The following is a 21423-nucleotide window of genomic DNA, read 5'->3' as shown; positions in this document are numbered from 1 at the left end:
TTCTCCTGAGCACCCCTTCATTCACCTAGTTTTTGAAAACCCTTTTTTCCTCGGATTTCCATATGTACACTCTACTACTGACAGCCTTCTGTTCCACTCCTTCACATACAGAGGTCACTCTCTATCTTCATTCCTGTCAAGGCATTTTGCTGAGTTCAGTTATAAAGAAGCAAAATGATAGTTTCCAATGAGCTTTTAATGAAAACGAGATACAAGTTTTCTACATTTTATTTACACACAGGTTTAGATCAGTTATGGTAAGCACACTTTCTTTTGTAATAAGTTTTAGTACAAAATAGAATATTGCACTTTATTTGTCTTGGTTTTGGGTTGGTTTGTTTTTGGGTGGTTTTTTTTTTAGCAAATCTGTTTTCTTGCACAGACTTTTGTGAGCATGAGTGGGGTTCAGCAAATCAATTTGTTCCAGGATCAGGCAGCCGTGTGTCTTGCCACATTTGCCTGAATGCCTTAGATTAGAAGAACTGTCTGAGAACAAAACCAAGTCAGGACCCAAACCAGATAAGATACAGTGTATAAAGCAGTCCTGAAAAGGGATTAAGGAGATAGCAAACTGATGGGACACAAAGACTCTCATTCCTGGGCTCCATCATCTACAGCTCAGCTGTTTCATACAGCTACTGGCTTAGTCCCTCAGGAGATCAGCCCTGCAGGAAGATTTTATATCACAAGCAAATGGTGATTGACCCATGTTATCAGGAAATATCTAATGACTAGTTTGGACCCCTATCCAGATGCAGTTTGGTAACAACATCCTTGGGAGCATCTGGCTTTTAGCTTGGTCTTAAAAGGAAGCTACATGGTCAGCTTAGGGGCAGCCACTAATTAGAAACCTTCACTGAGATCTCTTGAGATGATGGAGGTGGAATCACCATTCCCTCCAGGTTATAGCCACACAAGCCTTGGACTGGGAGTTCCCCATATGGTTGTCCCAAGGAAGTGCCATGTTCTTTGCAGCAAGAAGGATTTGCCCAGCTGCAGCAAACTGAGGCAACAAGCAGGTAGGATGGTGCACAATCTGCTCCAGGTCATTGCAATTATCCTTGGCAGATCCAGCTCAGAGTGATGTGGGGAGCAGATCCCTCATTGTCACTCGTGCACAGTCAGATTACACACTGCTCTTGGACAGTACACATGAGTAAGGACAGCTTACGTGACAGCACTTGGCTTTATGCTTGCATGACTGCTAACAAGAACTGACCCATCAGCCTCATTCCACAGTGGTTACTGCTGAGGAAATTCCAGATGTCTCCTGGGGTCTGGAGTGTGAAGCTGTTTTTAGACACGGAGCAGCAATGTGTGAAACTCTGCGGCCAGCTCTCCCTGAGAGCAGCAGTCAAGTCATGGACATGCTGTGGTGCAGCAGATGGTACAGAGCCTGGTCCTCTGACTCAGGGCTTGCACAAACAGGCCTGGAACAAGGGAAATGGGTGTCTCTGGAGCTATTTCAACATGCAAGACCATCTGCCTGAGCAAGGCTTTGTACCTGCAGACTTCAGATTGCTTCTAGCTCCCTTCTGTGGGGAAATGTGAGTAAGATCTCTTCAGTCTAGATGACAGCAGCAACAAGGCTGAGCTGCAGAGTAATTCTCTTCAATTGTAACCTTTGCCTTGCTTCCCTTCACCACCTTTGACAAAATGCCTTTAGCAAGTACAGAAAAGATAGGGAACAGACAGCATCACTTCAGAAAGCTGAGTTTTTCCCTGCCTGCTGCCCTCTTTCATTATAGATGTTTGCCATGCACTGAGTGCAGGTGGAACAAATAGAATCATGAAATGGCTTGAATTGGAAAGAGACCTTGAAGGTAATTTTGGATTAAGTTTAAATTAGTTATTTTAAGTTGTGGTGTCAGTGCAGCTGGGACAGAGCTCACCACAAGGTTTGTATTTGCCTCACTGAAGTTCCCGTTCAACTCACCCAGCTCTTTAGCAGAAGCTGCTGTGTGAAGATACGCCAGGATTCTGTGATTCTGTGAAATCTCTCAGTGTCCTTAGCCTGGGTCTTGGGGTTACTGGGACACAGAAAGCACTCCCAGCTCAGGCAAGCCCAGAATAGGTACATAAAGACAATAAAACTTATGGCTCAATTGCCTTCACATTATCCAGTCCTTAATTCATTACATGCAGGAAATGATTTGGCTCCTTTGTTTCAGACTTTGGCTGTGTGCCTTTCCACAGCAGGTATTTATTTGGCTTGGCACCTGTAGTAGGAGCCATTCACTGGCAGCAGGCCCAGGAGAGCTACAAGACAATTAAACAAGAGATGTCTCACTTCAACAAGTGAGGACTTCTCCTAAGTGCACGAGAATTACCTTGGAGGAGGTGTCCCAGATATAAGACTAAGGTCAACTTTGATCATGGCCTAGAAACCATTTAACATGGCCAATCTCTGAAGGAGCAGTCTTATTTCCTCCAAGGTTTTTATTAGGAATGATTTATGTTCTGATCTGTAAAATGTCGAGTCACTGCTACCTAGTACAGACTGAAGTCAGAGGGTATGGACTGCTGATATCCTCTCATCTTCATTATGTTACCTTTTTTACCTATAGCAGTATGTTTCGTAGTATTCCCTGTCTATATGAGGTGCTGGTCCCTAGCACCTATAACTCCTCCTGTGAATCCAGCTCTGTCATGAAGTACAAACATATTTGCTGGAGGCAGAAACCAAATTTCAAGCTACAGTTTTGTGCAAGGTAAGTTTTATATCTATCAGATGTTTTACTTCCTTCAATTTCCCTGTGTGTTTCTCAAGTTTTGAAATGTTTCCAGTCCATAGGCCCTTGAAAATAATACCAGAAGATGTAAGAGATAGAAGTATCCTGGTGTTCACCTTGTGTCATGGAGAACCCCAGCTCCATTTTGCCAGCTGCATTGGGGCCCGCATCACATGTTTTTGTGTGCTCCTTTCTGTAATACCTTTTGAGATGTGAAAATTCACATTTAAAAAAATTATCTATAGCAAATGATGCTCAGTATCTTCCTGCCTGCCTTCCTACATCTTCACCTAAATTTAACATTCAGGAGCCCTCAGGGATTTTTTTCCTTTCACCAGAGTTAGAGGTTTTTCACCTGTGCGCACTGCTGGGAATCAGAGCGTGAACATACACACACACACACACCCCCTGTTGCTAGCTGAAAGGAATGTGTTTGTATTACTCAGGCATTACCTGGGCAAACAGAACCTGTTGGCTCTGAAATCCGTGTGTTTGGCCATCATTTCTGTTTTTCAGTTTCAGGTGCCAGCTGACCTTTTCTGAGATCATTGATGGGACTGCAGAGACTGTGGTTTCACTGTCACCTTACTAAGTGGGACTCCTGGACACACAACAATTCCCAAAAAGTGAGTGACTGGTGGTGGATTCACTGGTTCTGGTATTTTACACCTAACATATAAGGAGACAAGAGGGGCTTTATTTTGAGTTTGGGACCCAACTCTTTAAGCAATTTGATCTTACCTCTGCTGAGGGGGAAAAATCTCCTGGCTTTTTAGTGGCAGGCATGATCCTGGACAAAGATTACAACTGTGTGACTCCTTCCACCCCCACAGAATTGTTCAATTGATAAGCCTTTGAGGTCATCACAGCTTCTGAAAGGCAGAAAGAGCTCCTCTTGGCCTTACCTGGAGCAGAAAATGCTCTTCATCCTACGAATTGCCTGCAGGCTTTTGTCCTTGGGTCTGTGTGAACTTCATAACAAAGATTTCAGTCAACTTAGAAATTATCTGTTTGGAAATAAATACAATAAAATTTGTTCCATCTGCAGAGAGTTGCAAGTAAAGAAAGTATGAGTCGCTTAAAAAATGAGCTATTCAACCCAAAAACCCCAATTCATGGTCCCAGAATCAACATTCCCCCCAATATGGCTTGAGGCAATTTCAGTTTTTGGACTCAGTGGAGCTGAGTAATTTTTGGGAGCGTGCTTTGAATAGTTGTGGTCTTTTGCTTAAAGTGATGGCATCACTTGGGAAAACAGTGACACGAGACATCTGACCACAAGAAAATGGGAACACTCTTTGGAATAATCACAAAATATTTGAAGTCTTCTCTCATGACCCTCAGACTTCAGTCCTGTCTGTTACTTTCGTTGCTTGTGTTGCAATGAAGGAAAAATGAAGAAGTCATACTTGACTTACACCCTAGGTGACACTGAAGCTGCCATCTCAGGGAATGCTTCCTTACAGCCCTTTGGGTGCCATGTGCAGGTTTAGTCTCCAGAGTACTTGGACTCTGTAGTAAAATGAATTAGATTGTTCCTGGCAACAAAAAATGGCTGCTATTTGTTGGAAGGAAGGAAAAATAATACCAATGAATTTGCTTAATTGGTACTGAATTATCCAAAATGGCCTAGAAAGCAGCAAGAGGGACATGCATCCTTTCAGCTTGTTATAGGGAGGTGTTTGGAGAAGGAGATGTTTGGAGGAAACACACAGGTAACATTCTTGGTAAATGTGATCACCACTGAGTTTACTGTCAATGGTTTTCTTCCCCATTACCTTGTCTTTCTTTCTTTTTTCCCTTCCTTTTTTAAAATTTCCAGATAGTGTGATTCCAAATTGCTTCAGTACATGCAGGGTACAGGACTATGCCAAGACATTGTGCTAAAAGCTGTGGCAACAAACATGAGGAAAGCATTTTTTCTTTCTTAAGAAGTAAGAAATTAAAATTGCTAATGAGTGCTGCTGTCAGGAGTAAACTGAGGTGTCAAGAGAATAAGCAAGCTAGGAGCATTCCATGAAAAACTGGCTACTGAAAAAAAGCAACATTTGATTTCATTGAAATGCAGCATCTTTACCTTTGGTTTTCTTCTAGACAGTGAAAGTCCCCATAAAATGAAATTGATCAAGACATTGACTGAAAATACTAATTTCAATTAGCTCCAAATACTATTTTGATGTGAGCTAAGATTATTTTAATTTAGATGAACTTTGCCCTTAGCTCTTGAAAACAAGCTTGAATTTGACAAAATCATTGCCTTCTAATGAGGTTTTTTTGGTTTGTTCAAATCTTCATTTTTCTAAGGGAGCACTGTTCCACCAGCAGCCTTTTCATCTGGATGCCTTGGCTTGTATTCCTGGTACACACCATTTGAAACAAACCGCACAGGGTACTTTTCATGCATTTTCTTCTTTTTTTAATGGTCATTTTAGTATCAGAAGACCTTGCATGCTCTCCCTCATCCTTTCCTCTAAGCAGGAATAGTATTGTGAGAACTTTTCAACATGGAAATGACTCCAGCATTTGGCCCGCCAACAGGTCAGGTGTGTGCAGGTGGATTGACAGCTCTTTCCCGTGTTCCTTCCTCAGCTGAGTCTCCTGCTGACCTTGGTGAGATTGGTGTATGCAAAAATCTCTTGGGTTTTCCTTGGTGGTAACAAGGAGTGGGTGAAGCTGCAGTGTTGAACACGAACCAGCTACAGCAGAGCCTGTTTTCTTTGGCTCTTCTCATTGAGATTGTGCTCAGGGTGAGCAGTGCTTACGTCAGTTGCTTCTCTTTTGCAGCATCATGGGCTTTGCTCTCAGAGGCAAGCACCAAACAGAGAAGAAAGCAGAAAATGAGGAACTGATGGAATTTTTGACTACAGGGGTGCAGTAAGTCAGCAAATCTAGATTTATTTGCTTTATTACTGGTAATGTCTGGTTCAGCAATGAACGAGCTGGGTGGCTATGCATTCCTTCATTGGTTATTGATAAGTCAAACACAAAGCTTTCAAAGAGTCGGGATTTTTGACAAATCATTTGCTCTTCACTGTTTGTATTGAGTGACTAAGTTCCTTTCACACAAAGGTCTGACACCTGCATGGACAAACTCTTACTTTTCAGTAATAGCAAGAAAATGCAGGGGGTGTTCCAAGTTCAGCTCTTTGGTCCTTTTCTGGGCTTAGTATATCTTGCTTCTCCTGTACTTTTTGCACACATTCTCATTCCTTCAAGAAGTTCTGCATCAAGTAAAAAAGAAGCCCATGTGGTCCATGCTCTCATTCACATGTCCTGTCTCACTCTTCATAAAATCTGCCACTGATGCTTTAGACACACTTCACAAAGAAATGGTGTTTTAAGCTTTTGCAATTTTATTAACATTTTGGCTTTAGCACAACAGCTGAATTCTGATTCTCCTGTCTGCTTGCAAACTTGTAAAAAGTGTGACCTTGAAAACAGAAGAGGAAAAGAATTGTCAGTATTTTAGAAGTCTCCTTATCTCAGTGCAAACATTATATATGTCTTTAATAAAACAATCAGGCTAAGAGAGTGGACTTATTAATTTGCTTCTCTTATGAGCTATGAAACTTTCATCATTCTGGAAAATTATTTCAAGGAAAAAGCTAGAAATTTTGAATCTTAGGAGTGCAGCAAGAATGTTATTTCATGCTTAAAAATTATTTTTGTATTTAGCTGAGTCAGAAAAGCTGCTTAACTCTCCTCGAAAACTGAAGGCTCTTTTGGAGGTAAGTTGATTCGAATATGTTCTCAAGCCACTTGCCTAAGAACTTTTTTATAAGGTGTCTATGTATCAAAATGTTTTCTGCAAAAGATAAAAAATATTAGAATTTTCCCGAGTTCACCTGTCCTCTAGTAAGGAATAGGAGAAATGGACAGACTGATACTGGAGTTGCCAATGTGCACTTTGGGTGGTGCAGTCTTAGCTTCACTTTTCTGCTAGAGTTCTTGGCTGAGTCAGTGGAGATGGGTTCTGGGAAACCTAGTGCAACTCTTTTCTTTCAAAAAAATGTTGATCACGTACCTCATGAATTTGAACTTCCATGGAATAAGATAATTGGGTGTATCAGAGGTTGATGCTTGTTAAAATAAATTACATTTGTTAGTGATGAAAAGTTATTCAGCATAGTTATGTTGAAATCTGCCCACAGAAGCTTGTAGAGACGTCACACTGCTGCCTGTTTCATGAAAGGGCACAGGAAACAGTATCAGTGAGCCTGGTTATACCTATAACCTTCCTGATTCTTCCACAGAATCTCCCTCTCCAGAATTCCACAGGGATTGTGAAGTAGTCTTTGCACTGACTGACACCAATGATTGTTACTAAAAGTAATTTAACTGCAGGTAATATAAAAGTCATTTTTCATGACATTTTCCAACAGCAGAGATCTCAGGCTTATTTTTGTAGGTGGCAAAATTCTTGTTTCACCTGTGCACTCAGAAACAAAATGCCTATTTGCTGATCCCAAAGTTTCCATGGCAGTTTGTGTAATTTCCAAAGGATCCATTTCCTGTAGAGTTGCTCATGATATCTTGTTATAAACAAGAATAAATTCCTGAAACAAATCTGCAATTTAAGTCCATCCTATGCATAATTTTCCTGGTAAAATGGGGTTTTCCCTTGTTAAGTGATAAGAGCATAAGAAAAACAATCATTTTAGAATAGGAAGCAGTCCATAACCAAAAGCAAGTTAAGCACGTTTGTCACCTAACACAAAACCAGGATGTTTATGTTAGCCAACATTATGTTTATGTTAGCCAATATTCAGCACAGACAGAGAAATTGGGGCCGAGAAACTCATGTTTGCATTCTCTGTACTTCTAAGGAAGAGTTAGGAGTATTTTTCAGGGACTTTCCAGTATTTCTTCTCATGACTTCCTCTATAGTTTGCAGTGTTTATACATTTGAGAGAAATATACTTTCATTATTGCAAGGACAGCAATCATAGACACTTGAGGAGACAAATTGCACTTCATACAAGAGCAGACCTCCAGCAACCAGGCATTGGAAGGGGAGTTTGAGGAAAGAGAAATGACAGGAGGTCATGGCTTGGTCAGTTGATAGTTGCCACTTCTCTTGCCCCCCAAATTAACCTGTTGGTGCAAGACGAAAATAAAAGTGGTTTGAAGGGAAGGTGAAGTAAAGGGGCCAAGAGAATAGCAGAGGACAGAAAGGATATGTAAACACCTCTGCTGCATTTCATGACGTGGAAGGCACTGAAATGAAAGGGAGGTGATGAATGCACACAGCAGCTGGAAAGTGGAATGGTCTTCTGACAGTCTTGTAGAAAGACAGTTAAATGCTAAATGAAGTGACCGAGGGGAGCAGAAACTTTCATGGGATTGGGAAAAGGAGGAGATGGACAAGAGCATGTAGTTAGCTGCAGGGAAATCTCAGGGTCCATCCTTTCCCTGTGGTGCAAACATCTGACCCTTAATCACCTGCTGGCCAGCTGCCTGCTGTGTTACACAGACATGCACATGTACCCAGACAGACACTGACTGCAGGCTCTGCATGTCTCCAAAGTGTGCACTTCTCCCCCGTGGCTTCTGCATGGCCTGATAGCTGGAGGGCCACAGGACACATTGTTTAAAGTGGCAGAACTCTTCTGGCTGATGCCAAAATAACAATGGTGAAGGAGAGGACTGGCATCAAGCTTACTGAGAAGGGTCTTCAAGAAAAAAACAAGCCAGAGACAGCTGTCTTATTTTATGATCACAAAGTTACCCAGCAAAAATCTCTCTGCTGTTTTATTACTATCTAGATTATAGATAAAAGTGAGATAAGAGTGTACATCCCTCAAAAAAACCAGTTATACTCTAGTTATAAACAATAGTCTTTAAACTTATGCCCTTTCTCTCTTATTCCCTGTTTCCTTCTGGGAAGTTTTTAAGAGAGGGAAGAGTCATGTGCTCAGCACACTGCATATCAGGGACCAGAGCAGGAAGCAGTTGTTACACCAGGACAAGTGCTTGCTCTTTGTATGCCCAAAGTAAAGGTGGCAAATCTCTGTTTTGATGGTCAGATAGTGGCCTTTTGTTGTAGTAGTTACAAGTGTGAGGCGGAAGTGGACACTTAGTGGTGTTTGGGCATCTGGGAGTAAAACTTTTATCTGCAAGGGAATTAAAGAAGGGGCCTTGCCCTAGAGCCCACTAGTCCCCATGGATTGGGAACAGCCTGAAGAGAGGAGAGTGAGCTACTTAGCCCACCTTAAGAGTCTGTGTTAGTGTAGTCAGGAGTGCTAGGCTTCCATAACAGGGAAAGTTATGGCACCATGGACTTAAAAATTTTCATTTCAGTTTCAGAAATCAGTCTGGCAAAAATAAAGTAGAATTTTCAAATAAAGCAAATTAAGATTTAAAAGATCAAGCAGAAAACCAATTTTTTTTATTTAAAACTTTTAATAGTACATTTTTAGGAATAATTACACTCTCATAATCAAACTCTAGGTATGTAAAATACAGTTTTTCTGTTAGCTGATGGAGTAGCTAATTAGACATAAAATCAAGTACAGAGTAATGAGATTGTGAATATTTCTCCACAAACAGATATCAGGAATGAAAAATCCAGTAAAAATTAAATAAATTATAACTTCTCTTTCTTATATAGAAACTGCTCAATAAATACATTTATAAATACCACGGAAATCACAATCCATAAATACCAAATAGAGCGTTCCACATTCTGTAGGTTAGGTTTTTCAAGCGAGACATTACAGTTCACAGTCTGGCCACAGGCTGACTGTGGTTCAGGAAGCTGTTGTTGACACAACATACTGGTGCGCTCCAGGGGAGCAGGAGGATTCATCAGTTTGCTGGTGAAATAGCAAAATGATCAGGCTTAGTGTGAGTAAGCTGTGCTGCAGGTGCATTGCACCTCACTGCATATGTTTGGCTCAAGTGGCTGCCGAGGGTTCTCCATGTCCTTCAGCAAACCACTTTTCCTTCAGTGTCAGGGCAGCATGTCCCATGGACAACACTGACCAAAGTGAGACTTCCTTAAATACACACAGTTAAATAAATAGATAAATAAATAAAACCATCCAGCATTAACATCATAACACGGGTGCAGCATGTGGAAGATTGTACACTGCTTCAATGACGCTCTTCCCAAATATTTCTCTTGACTAAGGAGCAGAAGCAGTTCCCAGATTTTTTCTGTCCTGGCGTTTCTTAGAGAGGAGAGTCAGAATTTTTTTGAGCCCTGTTAAGAGGTGAGAGAAGAGGATAATTTAAAAGAAGGTTCAAGTTACCACTGCTTAGCATAGCACAAGCAGTTTAGGGTGCGGGGTCTCTTTCCCATTCTTTGTGCTGTCTTGAAGCACAGGGAGAATAAAGTTGATGTTTCGAAAGCAACTACTGAAATCCCACTGTGTGCATGCCTGGTGTACAGCTGGGAAAGCTCTGCAGCACAAGCTTCTGCAGTTCCTCACAGCAAGAACCTCACTAGCTTAAAAATAGCAACTAAGTAAGGGGAAGATGACTTTTTTTAAGCCTTATTTTTCAAAGGGAGAAAAACACTTTTGTACTTCCATGCAGACAGAGTTGCTGGTAGTCAGAAGTTTAGTACTGACTTATCAGCTTGAGCAAGGACCCTGAAGCACAGCCAGAAAAACTAAGACTGATTCTATAGTTAAGCAGGAAGCTTCTCTGTTCTTTAAATCTGGTTAAGAAAGAATGGGAAGTATCACCACAGAATCCTACAAACTGGCGTTTTCTGGGAGGTTTGCCACTCCGCTGCCCAGACAGAAAGGTAATGGGACTTACCTGGCCATAATTGCCTTTACAATCAGCTGCACCCAGGGAGCAGTGGGCTCCAGGCACACCTCTTTGCCATTTTTCAGAGTAGCTCTGCAAAACAGGGAATAAAGAAAAGTCAGGAAATTACTATATGGATTTATTTTACTCACAGAATGTAATCTTGCATTTTTAGATCAGATAGTATCAATTAATCCCAGCTACTCCAGGTTAGATTTGGCTGTTTTGCTTTATACAACTGAAGAGACCAGAACCATCCAGAACTGTGAGTCTTGTGTCTGCTCTCAAAGCAGACACACATTCCCAAAAATCTTTCCCTCTATATATGAATACCTGTTTCAGATGTATTTATGTTACTAAAGCGTTCTTACACAATTATTGAAACCTCCAGTGGTGAAAAGGTTTGTTTGAGCAGAATAAAAATTTTAACATTTTAGTTCCTTTGCGCTGTTCAGATCAGGTTAGGCTGGTTCACTGTTTCCCTAAATCTGCTTACTGGAATTCAGTTTTTCTCCTTGAGTCTGCCTGCCTAATAAATGCAGGATTCAAACTACATCATTACCTTGTATACTAAGAGCTGACAAGTCCATGGATTCACATTCTACTACTAGAAATATTTCATATGTCCCTGACAGCTGAACAATGGTCAGTTCAGCAATATGTAAGGTCATAGTGATGGTGAAAAACAGGGTGTTTCACTTAAAACTATCCCTCCCAAAATAAAAGCCAAGTCTGGCTGCATGAGGTCAGCATGCTGACTGGTGCCTGTGAAGCCTGAAAGTCCAGCAGCATGGCAGCAGTGCAGGGGAAGGGGAGGGGACCTCTTGCAGAGCTACTTACATGACTTCAACGTTCTTGCAGTGGGGGCCGCTCTGTGTCAGCTTCACATCCTGAATGGACTTCGGGGGAATTAACCCAGAATGAGTGGCTATGCACTGGCACCGCAGCTCGGTTCCCATCCTTGCCAGGGTCCTCCCTGTGAGCACAAAAGGCACATTGGGGTTTGGCAGGTGCTCCTATGGTCCATGTATCAGATGTAAAGCACAGCTGCTCTATTGTAACCACATTCTCAGTTAAAACACTGCATTCGTCCAAGCTGCCTAAATCCTCATCTTATGGGGAGGGTTACTTGGGTTCCAGGGGAACTGATGCCCAACTACATTGGAAACTAAATTAATTAATCTTTTAAGAATGAACCCACATATTTTGCAGTTACTAACCATACTGACTGCACAGTATGGTTAATTGCATTGTTTTAATATCTGGATAAAAAATCTTGGCCACTCTGCAGAAGACAGAGCCCTAGATTTTGTCATTACTTGGAGGTTTTCCCATGTTCTGTGTTCAAATCGTTTGCTGTCCCTTTCCAACTATGTATTACTTGCTTGAGGCAGCATGGTCACTAAGCAAAAAATATGAGATGATAAACTGTTATTTGTGTGGGAAGGGAGAGAAACATTAAAGCACTCCAGAACAAAAATCTGTCTCTAGCCACAGAAGAACCTGTCTCTAGGTTATACACTTCAATAGAAACAGAAATAAAGCAAATGCAAGTTGCACCCTTAAAATATTTCCCACAAGATGTCAGTAACTCTTCAGTCTGAGGTCTACATGGTAGATTTCTGACTGAAGAGAGGTGCTGAAAATCTCTCAAAAGAGACTAACTTAGTGAGACAAATAGAAAGGTACCCTGCAAGGACAAGCATCTCAGTCGATGCCTCGGCAAAACTGCAGCCAGGGGAACTTTGGGAAGCTTTACTTACCTTGAGACACAGCTGCTGAGATCAGGAAAAGAGCCAGGACAGCTACGAGTTTGCTGTTCATGGTTGGACAGGAGTTTTTTGCTGGCCTGTTTAGGTCTGGTTCTGTGAGCTGGAGTCACAAAGGGTTGTTGATTCCTGCTGTGTGTGGGGACTGTTGATTCCTGCTTATATACCGTTTTGTGCCCAGCCTCTGTACTCTGCTGGCACAGAGATTGCGTTAGAGGAATTTCCCAGATGCAGTAAAAATGAGTCACATGACTATTGTGAAACTTCTTCCTAGATGACGAGGAATTATTCTGCAAATACAATTAATACAATGCATTAATTTATTAAAATATGTCTATGATAGTCACACATTCCAATTATTTTGGTAGACTTGAAAACTTTGTGCTTTTTCTAAAGCATATCCTTATTTAATAATGCAACTTTAGAATGGTTTCAGTTACATTTATCAAAACAATATTATAATATATAATATAATAATAATAAATTGTCACTTATTACTATTTTCTTCAGGGTTATAACTGTTCTTTGTAGATGTATCAGGTCTATACTTGAGATACTCAATTTCTTATTCCCACTTATGGTGACAGCTTCTGCTTACCTGATACAAGCCACCAGAGTGGAATTCAGGCAGTGCTGAAATTACTGAGAAGCTCTTTACTGAGTCATGATTTTACCTCAGCACTATTTTGACATAAAATATTTTAGTTATTTTCTTCCTCTGTTCAAGGGGCATGGTTCAAAGTAAATTCATCACTAATTCTTTGTGTCTAATAAATGCTGCAGTATTCAAAGCTTTCTGCTGGAAGCAGATGCTCAATTCTGAATGGATTTGAAAATCATGCCTCTACTTTTCCTGTTACACGTGTTAATGGATGATAAACAGAGGAAGCTTTATATGCAAGCTAAACAGCATGACCTGCTGAACACAGCTGATTTTGTTTCCTCCATAATTCCAGACATATTTAATAAGCATTTTCTGAAATCTTTTCAGTGACAGCAACCCTAGGTCCTAGCAAAGGGACACAAGAGTGAGAGCTATGACACTGTACAGAGTTTTCTGTTGGGGATCCTTGTTGTATGAATGCTGAGCTTCTCTTTGCTGTGGCTGGGGATAATAGTTTGCAAGGGAGACAATTCCAAGGGAGGATGGGGTCAAATGCTGAGCTTTTGCTTGTATTAAGATCTGTATTTTCAAACCCAGTTGGAATGTGTGTAATTGGGAGAAAGCCTTCTGTTTCAGTGCAGTAAAAACACCGTCCTTTTGACATGATAACTTTTGCTGCTTGTAGTCTTAAGACTCAAAGCTTTGTGGTTTTGGGATCTGTGGATTGAATGAGGCACTTCTCCCCAAATCCGGGGGCTTCGTAAAAACTCAATCGTCTTTAGCATGTAAAGCATTGCAGTTTATTTACAGTAAGAATGTTTGTTTGCCCATAATTTATTGTAGTTTCCAGTACCACTTATCATTAACTTGATAAGATGAACTTTGTGATAAAAATTAATTTGTTTCCGATCACTGCATGGGCTATGCCAGAAAACGATCCAGCATCTTTGTCTCTCCTAACTCTTACTGACTATTAAGTTGACAAAAGATACTGACTCCTGATAGTGCTGCTCCTTAGCTGTGTCTCTTAGACAACTTCAATGAAAAATACATTTACTTCTCTGAAGATGTGAATCAGGAGAGCGTTTTGCTAGGAACTTAGGGTTGTATTTTATTGCTGATGTTCTGTTATGATGTATATGTTTTGTGGTTTCACTGGTGCCAGATTGTAGATGTTGGAGTTTTAACCAGTTTACTTGGAAGGTCTTGCTGGTTTTTTTTTCTTTTGAGTTCTCTCTGCATGTATGCATGTGTATGCACACACAGGTTAAATTAACATTTGATTTGAGATCACACTTTTCTTAGTTACTACTTGCAGCCTTATTATATAATTTTGATGTGTGCTGAAATGTTATCAATATCTGAGGAAATGAAAGAGAATTCCCCTTCAAATCCCCAAGTGAAATCAGTGAGTGCTTGTGCTCCTGACCACCAGGCTCAGCTATTTCCTGCATGTGGCAGTAATGGATCTGCAGAAATCCCCAGGGCAGAACTGAAGCCAAGAGCCTACTCCACCTATGATGAGCCCTGCCCTGAACTAAGAGTGAGTATCTGTCTAAAAGAGCAAGATGTTTGTAATGGAATATAAATCCCTGCACTTTTTCACCAAAGTTGCAGTTTCACTGGGACTGTGTGAAGGGGGAATAAGAGAGACAATCTGAGGTATGAAAACGTTGAGGCATGAGATCGAGCCCAAAGGCCAGGCACTCCTAGGCTGTGTTTCTGGGAGTGCTGTGTTTTGCCCAAGCTCTCCCTACATCCCTTCAGCACTGTGCCCAGGATCTCATCCAGGCTTTTGTCATGGCAACTGTAAATCCATTATGGGATTGTGGCAGCTTGTTTCCCTGCCAGCCATCAGAGATGACTTGTGCAAATGGAATTGCTGCTCCTTTGGAAGGATGGCGTCACTGAGTGAGCTGATACTGCCGCGAGCAGAGACCTTCCTTCCAGGCTAAACCCTGTAAAAACCACGCTGGCAGGGAACAAAACAGCGCTTACACAACAGTCTGACTACTGAAAGACTGCTGAAAAGGAAGCAAATAGCTCCCGTGCCTATGTACTAAGGCAGGATATAGCTTGTGTTCCCCATGTTGCAGGATGGAAACTAGTGGTTTGTTATGACTCATCAGCTTGTCTAATAAGCACAAAAGTCAAAAGGGCATCTTTAGGATCTTGACCGGGACCCGTTAGTCTTTGCATGTAGCAAAGGATGACCCTGCACAAGGGACACACTAAGGGAGATTCTGGTGTACTGAGGCTGAGCTTCAGTCCATAACTGTTTGAGTTGCTCCAGGGCCAGAGGAATGCTCCAGCTCCTGAGCTGATAAATTTGCCCTGAGAAAATTAAGAGTCTGTCTTGTTTTAGGCAAATTCCATCCTCTCCCTTGAGAAGTTGTGCAAACAGACCCAGAGGCCCAGGAGGCCAAGCTTTCCCTGGAATGAGGTTTCAGCTGGTCTGTCAACTCCTGCCTTCTGTGTGTCCTCTGTTCCAGCTACAGTTGTACCTAGGGAAAATCTCACTCTGGCCTCTGAAACTACCTCCTTTGCCCTCAAGGGCCTTGGCATTCAGCTGCCATTCTACTTGAGCTGCAGAGAGCTGAAGGGACAAATACAGGAGCTGGGAAACAATCGCTTCCGCTGCTCAGAAGCTGTGCCCAGTGTTGTGCAAACACTTGTGGAAGTCTGCAATGAGGCAATGGTTAGGGAACAGACACGCAAAAAGCAAAATATCTGCTAGACATCAGAATTGCTATAGGGGGAAGTGATAGCAAGGAAAGGAGAAAGGTTTAGGACAGCTTGTGGAGTTTTTTCAAACTTCAGTGTTTAAATATAGATGGTTATGTAGCCTTAGTCAGATCACAGCAAGTGCTGGACTTTCCTGAATCCCTCTGGAATCACAAAGTAGCAGCACAGCTTTTAGGTTGATTTGCCTTTTAATGTATGTATTTATAAAAACAATTGTATGTTACTGCATATTCATTTTTGATATGTGTTTCAGCTGTGCTTGAAAAGATTCAATTCTGTATTGTAGCTTCCACTTAAAAAATTGTTGTGCATTCCATGAAATGCTTCATTTGCTCTAACTCAACATGAAAATGCATTGAAAATATTAATATAAGGTGTAAAGTAATACAAGAAAAGGATGCATTAGTATCACCTGTAGTGTTAACATAAAATGCTAGAAAATATTAACAAATATACCTACTACAAATAAAATTTATCTACGTGCTATGAACAGAAGAGATACTAAGTCCACCTAGAGAATTGTTAGGCACCACCACCTGGGCTTTACCTGCCCTATAAGGCTGCATTTATTGCTTATCTTGCATCTGCCCCTCATCAGCTTGGCCAGAGGCATTTTCTGACTATGGAAGTAGGACCTGGAAGTGGCAGGAGGAAACACATGGTGAGCTTGAAGAAGTTTGTGCCAGGAGCTTTTGATTAAATTAGAGGCGGTCAGTGGCCATAACACACATCACACCCTCATCTCTGACTCTCATAACTGAGATGTGTTTGGTGTAAAAGCTGTAATATGTAACTTTGATGATCCAATGGATCTCAGGCTGATGGACAGGTAAAACCTTGCTGCTCCCCAAAGCCTGGTGGTGCAGCTGCAGGAAGGAACAGTGGAGGTGTTCAGTCAGCTCATGGATTCACATCTGAGTCATAAGATGCTTCCACAAGGGGGCTGCTGGGGGTCAAACTTCAAACCCCACCGCCCACCCTGGGGCTAACAAAACCGACCCCCACAGGGCACTCATGGCATTTTTGAGTCCTCCATCACTCTCACCATGTGTGCCTATCTGATGAACGCTGCTAGAATCTGCACTTCAGTGCTTTCTACCTCAGAAATCAGATTTATATGGCCAGCCATAAACAGTGTGAAGCAAGTCACTAAGACAAAACATCTTTTTGACTGTAGAAAAAATTAGCAATAAATCAATGGGAATTGACACATCAACATTAATGTTAAGCCATATAACCATTCTCCATGACCCTGGAAAAGCACCACAGAATAAATATGTAAGCTGCAAAATCCTTTTATATAACAAAAAATGTGGTCTGTTAGGGTGTCAGATAGAACATGGTGCTCATAATGCCAAGGTCACTGGTTCAATCCCCATATTGGACTTTCACATAAGAGTTGGACTTGATGATCCTTCTGGGTCCCTTCCAACTCAGACTAATCTGTGAAATAACATGAGAGAAAAATATTGACCTAATATTTTCTGTTATATTGAAGTAAATAATGTGGTTTTTTTCTTTGGAAAGATGACTTCTAAACTTCTCTTGGTATATATGTGTATGTGTGTCTTTCTGCCTGCATCTTCCTGTCTGTGAGTGAAAACTGCAGCACAACAAACAGAAGTAACAAGAGTTATGTAGTGTCTCTATTTTTAGCTGCTCCCTTCTGAAAGCCCTGAGCTCGCAGTCTTTAGCCCGAGGCTTACAGTGACTTGGAACTGTTGATGAGACAGGAGGTATTTCAGGTATCAGCCCGTGCTTGCTTGCGCCTTCCTTACACCCAGTCATATCCCATTTAGTCACTTACTCTTCATTCCTGATCTGGTATTCCTATCGTGCACCCAGCATCCCCCCTGAGATCTCTCTCCCGTGTGCTGAAGGTCAGCCTAGAATGTTTTACTTCTGTAGGAGTTCTAATTTTTTTCCTGTGTCAATCACTTTGGCTACTTCCTGCAGGGAATTTCTCCTAGTAGTTTGTTGCCTAATCAGTGACTCTCCCAAGGTCCTTCTGCAGTTCTTCATAGATAAGCCTTGTTTTCACATCATCATTTAGCATCACCAGAGTACTTCAGCTCATGGCAAATGACCTTCCCAGATCCTGTGTGGGATGGCCAAACCTACCAGGACCCCACACAATGTGGTATAAGAATCCATGGGTGATGTCCCTTCATCAATGAAAATTGATAAATTGATCTTTTCATTCTGCCCTTCATTTCCATGTATTCATCTGTTACTTATCCACTTCCAAGACATGTTTCTTTGCCTCATTATTTCCAATGTTTAGTGAGGGCTGTGAAAGCGTTTCAGAAAGGCAGTTTGGCTCTGCCTGTGAGACCTGTCACATCTGTCCATACTGTCTTGTTTTCATCTTCAAACTGCAACAAGTGTGTGAGAGATGATTTCCTTCAAAGATACAGAGATGCTTCTTTATTATGTGTTTATTCATGTGTTTGCTAATTGTATCCATTCTGTTTCTCTTTCAGTCAGACCATTTAGGGGTAACTAACTTCATCTTGTTTATTCTCATCCTTACAACACTTAAACACTTCCATTAACCTTGAGCTTCTTGATCTATCACAGACAGAAGTTAAGAGAGAGTGACAGCAAAGAAAATAGCATGAATCAGCAACCATCTCAGGGAAAGAAAAATAATCAACTGTAGTGATTATTAGCAGAGGGGGCATTCTCATCAGAAATTATGGCATTCTCAGCAGCAATGCTTTCTCTCATTTCACATCCTTGGAGAAATCCAAGGTTTATTCTTCCTTGACTTTTCTTTGACTGGTGACTCAACATTGTCCCTGGCCCTGTAATTAGATTAAGTATAAAGTAAATTCAGAAATTAAAGAAACAATTAATATTAATACAAGCTAAGGGAGAGCAGTAAGTGCTCACCTATCATTAATTACTCATTTTTACTGTGCCAACCAATGGACATTTGTGCAAAGAAAAAAAAAAAACCAAAACCAAAACTGTTCCTGCATGAACCTCTTCCCACAGAAAGAACTTTCATCTGCCTGTGTGCAAAGTAGGGATTTGATTATCCCTGTCTTCAGCAGTGAAAGATCTTGGAAATGCCAGCTGTCTGTCTGAATTATACCCAGAAAGAGGAAGTGAGTTTTTGAGACCTTGGTTTTTGGAGGTATCAAACACACAAAATGTGCTGTCTGTCAGCAGATGTTTAGGGCCTTCATAGCCATGGCCTTTTGGGTTATTTAACACACCAGGAAGATATCAAAGGAAACTGTTTCGCTCCTCAGACATGTAGAAATATTGCTTTAGAGAGAACCGATAGAAAGAATCACCTATGCCTGAAGAGGGTGAACATTTGCATGCCAAGAATTTAAGTAGCCTTCTAAAATGAGCTTTTAGGTGCAGGTGTTCCAGGAAAGGGAACAGCTCACCTGGCCAGCAGAGTCTTTACAGCGAGCCAGATCCAGGACGCAGCGGGCTCCACGCACACTTCCCTGCCATCTCTCAGCGTTGCTCTGCCAGGAAAGGAGCACAGGAGTTAGGGCCAGGTGTGTCCCTCACACTTCTGCTAAGGGCTGCAAATTTCTCTTAGCCAGTAGATGAAGGACTTGTTTGGTTTTGTCTTATGTGTTTGGGGGTTTTTAATGAATGATGTCAGTACAGGTGTTTATGCTATAATCTTATGATGAACCTAATGGATTTTCTATTTGGTTTCAGTTCTCTATCTGGCCACTCTTTAGCAGATCTTTCGGGAACTTAATTACCTTTAAAAGTATTTCTTTTAACCAAGCCTGGCTTAAATTACCAATGCCTAGTGAGGTGGAACAGGATGCCATGCAGTGCTGCACAGAGGGTATAATTGTATAACCATTATTTGCTTAAGAAACCATAGTGAAAGCATAAAAGCCTGACAGAGCCTCTCTGTTTGCTGACTGCACTGCTCTGGTTCCTGTGAATAGTTCCAGGAGTGGTTTTAAATGAAGCTTACTGTATCTTTTGTTTCATACCCACATGGAGTATAATCCAAATTCCCCACTCTTCAAACAGGGAAATGCTCCATGTGAAATTCTGACACAAGAAATAACTTGGGGCCTTTCAAACTTTGCCACAGGCAGAGGAAACCATTTTAATTCATGTCAAGAGGATCAAGCTTGTAGCTTTGATTCTTCAATGTCTAAGTTATTAATTGTGCTCTGTGTTGTGGGAATCTGATTCTCCCCTCTGATGTTCTTCATAAGTAAGATGACAGAAAGAGAATTAAAATACTGTCTGGAAGCTGCTTGTAACACTGGCTGGGAAATAGCTTATTCCTTTGGACATAAGGCCTCATTCCTGATACTTGATGTCTCTGAGTCTTGCTAGGGAAACATCCTGCCACTCAAAGTACTTGAGTAAAAAGGATGAGAAATGCCGGGTTGGTTCCTCCTGTAGGAAGCAAGGTGCTGTTGAGGAAAAGTGCTCACATGATTTCCACATGTTTGCAGTGAGGTCCTCTTTGGCTTAATCTCACATCCTGAATAGTCTTGGGAGGGATGAACTTGGAATGAGTGCTTATGCAGTGGCATTGGGGGCCTCTTTCATCTGTCTTCTCCAGGGCCTTACCTGTGGAACAAAATTCTGTTATCTCTGGATACATGAACAGTGTTTTTATTTGCCCCCCTGTAAAGCAAACTGCATTCTCTCCTGTAGCCTCATTCTTGTTTCTCAGACACTCAGATTTGCTGTGTGCTAAGATAAAAGTAATTGCATCTGCACAACACAGCAACTGCGTTTTCAGAGCTGTTGATGTGCAGGTGCATTTGAATTTAAACTTGGATTGCTAAGGTTTGGCCATGATCATCTGATCATAGCAGATAAGATATTCCTTATTGTTTCTTGCAAACAGGATAATTCTTGCTCTGTCATCAACCTGCCTACTAAGAATAAAATTGCAAAAAGGATAGAATTGTCAATTGTAAAGGAAGATCTTTATTGACATATTTAGGGGAAAAGGTCTTATTTTAATTCAAGCACTTATTAAAATCTAGAGACAAGCATATATTGTAGCATAGGAATAAATCCATTTGCAGACAGAAGCATATTTTACTCCTGGAAACATCCACAGCATCCTAAGAGGTACAAATGATCCTTTTTGCTTCTGAATGACAGTTTACCGAGGATGCACTTCTCTTGCAAAAAGTCATCGTGGACATAGCATAAGCCCACTTGCATTTGCATGTGTATACTGATTAATTGCTTACATGATTTTTAATAAATAATTTTCTTACCTTCTGACCCTGCCATTGAGACCAAGCAGAGAACCAAAGTGACAGCAACAGATTTGCCATCCATTGCTGTGCAGATTTTCTTCTTGACAGAGGTCCTGCTCTGGTGCTGTTTCCCATCAGGTTTTATACCTGAAAGGTGCACTCCCAGCAGCCTGAGTGCTGAGAGGTGGGTCTGCACATGCAGGTTTCCTAACACAGGAGAGCGTTGCATAAGAAACCCAAACTTCTGTACAGTCCATTCAGTGGCACTTCAAACTTTCCTGCCTTTTGCTGCTGTATATTTTCAATTATTCTTTAAATTGTTGTTATCCATCACTTTCTGTTTTCACTTCTTCATGGAATATTGACATTAGTCAACAATGCTAAACTTGCACTTGGAAATCAGTGCAACATTACCAGACGTCTCTCTGAGCCAAAATAAAGAGACTTTTCCCCTCCTCTGTGCATATAGAACTTCTGTTCAGCTCTTTGCATTATGCTAAAGTGCCTTGTGCACAAACATTTACCCAGCATAATTACAAGAACTTTTCATCCCAATCTTGCACACTATATTTTGATATGAATTGGATGAAATT

General features: G+C 41.2%; 2 protein-coding genes across 2 annotated transcripts; both read right to left on the bottom strand.

Annotated features, from left to right (window-relative positions):
- Positions 1-9114: 9114 nt before the first annotated feature.
- LOC134418483 (interleukin-8-like) lies at positions 9115-12462 on the bottom strand. The gene is made up of 4 exons (XM_063156847.1): positions 12254-12462; positions 11331-11466; positions 10500-10583; positions 9115-9936 (listed from the first exon to the last, which is right to left on the bottom strand). The coding sequence occupies exons 1-4, from the start codon at positions 12312-12314 to the stop codon at positions 9906-9908; spliced, it is 312 nt and encodes a 103-aa protein (XP_063012917.1). The 5' UTR covers positions 12315-12462; the 3' UTR covers positions 9115-9905.
- A 5566-nt stretch (positions 12463-18028) lies between these two features.
- LOC134418482 (interleukin-8-like) lies at positions 18029-21003 on the bottom strand. Its single transcript, XM_063156846.1, has 4 exons — positions 20849-21003; positions 20045-20183; positions 19013-19096; positions 18029-18415 (listed from the first exon to the last, which is right to left on the bottom strand). The coding sequence occupies exons 1-4, from the start codon at positions 20910-20912 to the stop codon at positions 18340-18342; spliced, it is 363 nt and encodes a 120-aa protein (XP_063012916.1). The 5' UTR covers positions 20913-21003; the 3' UTR covers positions 18029-18339.
- Positions 21004-21423: the final 420 nt, after the last annotated feature.

The sequence above is a fragment of the Melospiza melodia genome, chromosome 5 (assembly GCF_035770615.1).
Source record: "Melospiza melodia melodia isolate bMelMel2 chromosome 5, bMelMel2.pri, whole genome shotgun sequence".
Taxonomy (NCBI): Eukaryota; Metazoa; Chordata; class Aves; order Passeriformes; family Passerellidae; genus Melospiza; species Melospiza melodia.
Note: the sequence above shows the minus strand (reverse complement) of the source record. Positions and strands in the feature narration are given on the sequence as shown.

Coding starts and splice junctions, on each gene's coding strand:
- LOC134418483 (XM_063156847.1), bottom strand. CDS start 12,314: ATGAACAGCAAACTCGTAGCTGTCCTGGCTCTTTTCCTGATCTCAGCA. Junction 10,584..11,330: donor TGCAAGAACGTTGAAGTCAT/GTAAGTAGCTCT, acceptor CCTGTTTTGCAG/AGCTACTCTGAAAAATGGCA. Junction 9,937..10,499: donor GTAAAGGCAATTATGGCCAG/GTAAGTCCCATT, acceptor ACCTCTTAACAG/GGCTCAAAAAAATTCTGACT.
- LOC134418482 (XM_063156846.1), bottom strand. CDS start 20,912: ATGGATGGCAAATCTGTTGCTGTCACTTTGGTTCTCTGCTTGGTCTCA. Junction 20,184..20,848: donor CTCAATGGCAGGGTCAGAAG/GTAAGAAAATTA, acceptor TTTGTTCCACAG/GTAAGGCCCTGGAGAAGACA. Junction 19,097..20,044: donor TGCAAACATGTGGAAATCAT/GTGAGCACTTTT, acceptor CTTTCCTGGCAG/AGCAACGCTGAGAGATGGCA.